Source organism: Carcharodon carcharias, unplaced genomic scaffold (assembly GCF_017639515.1).
Source record: "Carcharodon carcharias isolate sCarCar2 unplaced genomic scaffold, sCarCar2.pri scaffold_995_ctg1, whole genome shotgun sequence".
Classification (NCBI taxonomy): Eukaryota; Metazoa; Chordata; class Chondrichthyes; order Lamniformes; family Lamnidae; genus Carcharodon; species Carcharodon carcharias.
Genome location: NW_024471201.1, coordinates 52,501 through 58,697, shown reverse-complemented (window position 1 = coordinate 58,697; position 6,197 = coordinate 52,501). Strand labels below are relative to the sequence as shown.

At 56.3% G+C, this 6,197-nt stretch overlaps 1 protein-coding gene across 1 annotated transcript in view; it reads left to right on the top strand.

Annotated features, from left to right (window-relative positions):
• Nucleotides 1-2,320: 2,320 nt before the first annotated feature.
• The window catches only part of LOC121275240 (Down syndrome cell adhesion molecule-like protein 1 homolog), a gene marked incomplete at its 3' end in the record, with an annotated part of 54,978 nt that continues 51,101 nt past the window's right edge, over nucleotides 2,321-6,197 (top strand). The window contains exon 1 of the mRNA XM_041182663.1: nucleotides 2,321-2,564. Within this exon, the coding sequence (XP_041038597.1) occupies nucleotides 2,435-2,564 (130 nt within the window). The remainder of the gene's footprint in view (nucleotides 2,565-6,197) is intronic.

Here is a 6,197-nt window from a genome sequence, read left to right as displayed (position 1 = left end):
GGTGTTGGGTGGGATGGGGGAGTGTGGGTTGGGGAAGGGGGTGTGAGAGGGAGGTGGGAGGGGTGGGTGAGTCGGGGGGAGGGGGTGTTGGTGGGAAGAGGGTGAATTGATGAATAACGAGCCATCCAGTCCAAATCGAGGACCAGGACACTGCCTCTGGTCTCTCACTAGCCGATAGAAACAATCAGGTTGGGGCCCATGTTGCGAAACTGGCGTCAATCTCCCTCTCTTGTTTCGCTGCCCCCTTTATGGAAATGGTTAATCCCCACGCCCCATTCCCTTCAGGAATACCAATTCCATCCATTGGCTCAAGCGTCAGGTTGGAAAATGTGCCTCCAGATGGTTGCCTTTAAACTGAAGATGTGCACAGTAGAATAAAATGGAGTGAAACGTTGGGGGCGTTGGCACTCTCACTGGACAAGCAATGCCCAATCGCAGGTTCAAACCCCACCAAATGCCCAATCAACTTCAATCCCATTAGTAAAACTGGACGGCAAAGAGAGTTCACCGTGGTCATAGCAACCGATTGTTGCGGAAACCCCAATTTGGGACCCTGATGTCCTTTGGAGGGAATCTGCCATCCTTACCTGGTCCAGCCTACCTGTGACCCCAGACCCACGGCAAAGTGGCTAACCCATCGCGGCCCTCTGAAATAACCCGGCGGGCGGTTCACTCCGACGCCAGTGAGAAATGGGGAATAAATGCCGTGCCTGAAAAAGTGAGGGCCAAGCCTCGCGGACGAATAGAGAGAAGGAAAATTGACTCCATTGGAGGAGACGCTGGTTCGTTCACACTAATTGGCTGAGTTGGTGAAGTGGTGGCTGGGGAGAAGAGGGTTGATCTTGACAGTTACCCCCGCTGACAGCGCACACGTTTGGGCAGCTAAGCGGCTGGATCATGCTGAGACCTGTGCCTGTTATGTAAGGGACTTTCCAGAGCCGGGTGCAGGCGTATTACAGTCTGAAGTATCAGCCTCTAGGTTGGCCTCATAACAACTCCAGGTGAAGCTACAACATAGGGGCCCAGGTGACAACAGTCCAATGCTGGTTTTTTTATTGGGCCGGATCTGAAGAGTATTCCTGCTCTTTCTGACCCTACGTACTATAACGGAGACCTTAATTATACAGGGGTCTCTATTGATAATTCACTGTTAAAATTGATGGGGTCTGTGTGTGTGTGTGCCTGTGCCTGTGTGTATCTGTGCGTGTGTGCCCATGCCTCTGTGTGTGTGTATGTGTGCCTGTATGTGTCTGTGTATGTGTGCCTGTGCCTGCTTGTGCCTATGTCGGTATGTGCGTTTGTGCACGAGTACCTGTGCCTGTGTGTATCTGTGCGTGTATGCCCATGCCTGTGTGTGTGTGTGTGTGCCTGTAGGTGTCTGTGTGTGTGTGCCTGTGCCTGCTTGTGCCTGTTTGTGTCTGTGCCTGTTTGTGTCTGTGCTTGTCTGTGTCTGTGCCTGTCTGTGTCTGTGTCTGTGCCTGTGCCTGTGCCTGTGCCTGTGTGTGTGTGTGTGTGTGTGTGTGTGTGTGTGTGTGTGTGTGTATGTGCCTGTATGTGTCTGTGTGTGTGTACCTGTGCCTGCTTGTGCCTATGTCGGTATGTGTGTTTGTGCCCGTGTGTCTGTGCCTGTGTGTATCTGTGCGTGTGTGTGTGCTTGTGCCTGTCTGTGCCTGTGTGTGTGTGTGTGTGTGTGTGTGTGTGTGTGTGTGTGTGTGTATGTGTCTGTATGTGTCTGTGTGTGTGTACCTGTGCCTGCTTGTGCCTTTGTCGGTATGTGCATTTGTGCCCGTGTGCCTGTGCGTGTGTGTGTGTGTGTGTGTGGGTGTGTGTGTGTATGTGTGCCTGTGCCTCTATCTGTGTGTGCGTTTGTGTCTGTGCCTGTTGTGTGTGTGCGCCCATGTGTGTCTGTGGTGTGTGTGTGTGTGGTGGGGTGAGTGCTGCGGGGGGAAAGAAGTTGCAAGGACCACATTCTTCTTGGTTCCAAAATGACACTCGCCATCCCTTGCAAATCCTGAACCCCAGTTTGATATCGTAAAACAGGGCGACACAGGCGTGGTGGGAGACAGGCCCGTTGGTGCAAAGTGCCCGGAACGTTGGAAATTCGCCGGGTGAAGCGCATTGGCTTGGCGCCTAATGCCCTTTCCTGTAGGCAGCAGCGAATTGAAACCCTCTCCTCAATTGAAATATGTTGCTATTGGACGCAGGCGCATAACCTGTTACTGAACTGAGTCGAAGCGCCCACGATAAAGAAAGAATCCATTCATTGTTTCTCCCTCTAACCATTGGTCACTGTCACCACCTTTCTACAGCTGGGGATCACCCAATCGTGACCAGTCAGCCCAGCAGTCAGCTAAAAGAAGGGGAAGAATTCAAACTGACGTGTCAATACAAAGGCAACTTTAGATTTGTTACTTGGTACAAAGATGGCAAAGACATGAGAAAGAAGTCTGTCGTCATTTCAGACACGGCACGCTCCAGTACCGGAGGAGAGTACAAATGCAAAGTGCAGCGGTATTGGTACAGGCCCACGCTCATGAGTGAACCTCTGAAAGTTGTCACCATCGGTAGGTAAACTCCTCCTTAGCCCCCAAAAGTGACGAGGCCTCGCAGCCACAAATGTAATATCGACCCATGTTGCACAGGAATAAAGTTGCCAAGTGACAAGAAATTATTGAAACAAGAGCAAAAACTAGCGGGACAAACTCAGCAGGTCCGACAGCATCTGCGGGGAGGAGGAGAGAGTTGAAGTTTCGAGTCTGTATCAGAACTAAGAAGGTGAAATATAAGCTGGTTGAGGGGGGCCTGGGGGTTGTTGGAACAGGTTGAGGACGGGCGAGGGGGGGGTGGAGTGGGACAGGTTGAGGGGGGGGTTGGGTGGGACAGGTTGATGGGGGGGGCGTTGGGTCAGACAGGTTGAGAGGGGGTCCGACAGGTTGTGGGGGTTTGGGACAGGTTGGGGGTGGGGGGGACATTTTGAGGGGAGTAGTGGGACAGGTTGAGGGTGATGGGATAGGTTGAAGGGGGGTCGGGCAGGTTGAAGGGGGAGGGGCAGGTTGAGTGGGGGTGGGGCAGGTTGAGGGGGCTGGTGCGACAGGTTGTAGCGGGGGGATGGTGAGGCAAGTTGAGGGGTGGTGAGGAGACATGTTGAGGGGAGGGTGGGTGGGACAGGTTGTGCGAGGGTGGGACAAGTTGAGGGGGTGTGTGGGACAGGTTGAGGGGCTTTTGGGACAGGTTGAGAGGGGGTGTGCAGGACAGGTTGAGGTGGGGTGGGGAGACAGGTTGAGAGGGTGGGGTGGGACAATTTGAGGGGGGTGGATGGGGAGGTTGAGGAGGTGGGGTGGGAGAGGTTGAAGGGGGTGTGGGACAGGTTGAGGGGGGGTGGTGCGAAAGGTTGAGTGGGGGTGGGACAGGTTGAGGGGGGTGGTGAGAAAGGTTGAGTGGAGGTGGGGCAGGTTGAGGGGGGGTGGTGAGAAAGGTTGAGTGGAGGTGGGGCAGGTTGAGGGGGGGTGGTGAGAAAGGTTGAGTGGAGGTGGGGCAGGTTGAGTGGGGGTGGGACAGGTTGGGGGGTGGGGCAGATTGAGGGGGGTGGGTGAGACAGGTTGTGGTCGGGTGGGTGGGACAGGTTGTGGTCGGGTGGGTGGGACAGGTTATGGGGGGGGAGGTGGGGTAAGTTGAGGGGGGGTGGGTGGGACAAGTTGAGGAGGGTGAGGCAAGTTGAGGGGGGTGGGTGGGACAGGATGACGGGGGTGGTGAGACAGGTTGTGGGGGAAGTGGGACAGGTTGGGGGGTTGTTGGGACTGGTTGAGGGGGGGGTGTGTGGGACAGGTTGAGGGGGATGGGGAGACAGGTTCAGGGGGGTTTTGGGTGGGACAGGTTGTAGGGGTGTGCGGCAGTTTCAGGTGGGGGTGTGTGGTAGGTTGAGGGGAGTGGGGAGACAGGTTGAGGGGGTGGGCTGGGACAGGTTGAGGGGTTGGGGGTGGTACAGGTTGAGTGGGGATGGGACAGGTTGAGTGGGGATGGGACAGGTTGAGTGTGGGTGGGACAGGTTGAGTGTGGGTGGGACAGGTTGAGGGGTTGGGGGTGGTACAGGTTGAGTGGGGATGGGACAGATTGAGGGGGGTTGGTGAGACAGGTTGAGTGTGGGTGGGACAGGTTGAGGGAGGGTGGTGAGACAGGTTGAGTGCGGGTGAGACAGGTTGAGTGTGGGTGGGACAGGTTGAGTGGGGGTGGGTGATACAGGTTGTGGGGGGTGGGACAGGTTGATGGGGGTTGGTGTAAGTTGAGGGAGGTGGGTGGGACAAGTTGAGGGGGGTGAGGCATGTTGAGGGGGTGGGTGGGACAAGATGACGGGGGTGGTGAGACAGGTTGTGGGGGAAGTGGGACAGTTTGGGGGGTTGTTGGGACAGGTTGAGGGGGGTGGGGAGACAGGTTGAGGGGGGTTTTGGGTGGGACAAGTTGTAGGGGTGTGCGGCAGGTTGAGGCGGGGGTGTGCGGCACGTTGAGGGGGGTGGGGAGACAAGTTGAGGGGGTGGGGTGGGACAGGTTGAGTGGGGGTGGTAAGACAGGTTGAGGGGGGGCTGGGACAAGTTGAGAGGGATTGATGGGAGAGCTTGAGGAGTTGGGGTAGGAGAGGTTTAGGGGATGAGAGAGGTTGAAGGGGGTTGGAGAGTTTGAGGGGGTTTGTGGGACTGGTTGAGGGGGGTGGGACAGGTTGAGGGGGGTGGTGAGACAGGTTGGGTGGTGGGACAGGTTGAGGCGGGGTGGGTGTCTAGTTGAGGGGTGTGGGGTAGGTTGAGGGGGCGTGGGACAGGTTGAGGGGGTGGTGAGACAGGTTGACTGGGGGTGGGACAGTTTGACTGGGGGTGGGACCGTTTGACTGGGGGTGGGACCGTTTGACTGGGGGTGGGTGAATCAGGTTGAGAGGGGGTGGGTGAATCAGGTTGAGAGGGGGTGGGTGAATCAGGTTGAGAGGGGGTGGGTGAGAGTGGTTGATTGGAGGTGGGACAGGTTGAAGGGGGTTGGTGAGACAGGTTGAGTAGGGGTGGTGAGACAGGTTGAATGGGGGTGGGACAGGTTGAGGGGGTGGTGGGACAGTGAGTGGGGGTGGGACATATTGAGTGTGGGTGGGACATATTGAGTGGGGGTGGGACAGATTGAGCGGGGGTGGGACAGATTGAGTGGGGGTGGGAGAGTCAGGTTCAGAGGGGGTGGGTGAGTCAGGTTGAGAGGGGGTGGGTGAGCGAGGTTGATTGGGGGTGGGACAGGTTGAGGGGAGTTGGTGAGACAGGTTGAGTGTGGGTGAGACAGGTTGAGTACGGGTGGTGAGACAGGTTGAATGGGGGTGGGACAGGTTGGGGGGGGGTGGGACATATTGAGTGGGGGTGGGACATATTGAGTGGGGGTGGGACATATTGAGTGGGGGTGGGACATATTGAGTGGGGGTGGGACAGATTGAGTGGGGGTGGGAGAGTCAGGTTGAGAGGGGGTGGGAGAGTCAGGTTGAGAGGGGGTGGGTGAGTCAGGTTGAGAGGGGGTGGGTGAGTCAGGTTGAGAGGGGGTGGGTGAGCGAGGTTGATTGGGGGTGGGACAGGTTGAGGGGAGTTGGTGAGACAGGTTGATTGTGGGTGGGACAGGTTGAGGGAGGGTGGTGAGACAGGTTGAGTGTAGGTGAGACAGGTTGAGGGAGTGTGATGAGACAGGCTGCGTGGGGGTGGGACAGGTTGAGGGGGGTGGTGAGACAGTTTGAGGGGGTGGTGAGACAGGTTGAGTGGGGGTGGGACAGGTTGAGTGGGGGTGGGACAGGGAGAGCTGTATCGAGGGAAACCCTGTCAGAGAGAAGAGCAGTACTTCTTCAAGGTAGGCATTCCTGGAAGAGGAGTGGCAGTCAATTAAACACTAAGATAAAAGCAAAAATACTGTGGATCTTTTCCCCACTCCTGAACAGGTGGACCCCACTCTTTCCCCCAGAGTTGGAAATACAGCCCAACACACTGGCATTTCTGCCTTTTGTCCACAGCAAAGGGTGCAGTTTAATTTGGCTTGACAATAGCAAAGGCATGAAGAGCGCCAGAACCACTCACGTCGCTTTGGCTTCAACTGAAAGCAAAATCAGCCCAAATGTCTCACCAAGTCATTTGTACCTTACTTCAAGACTGCCTGCAAATCACTTAACCTTTCCATGGAAGAGGGTCTGTAAC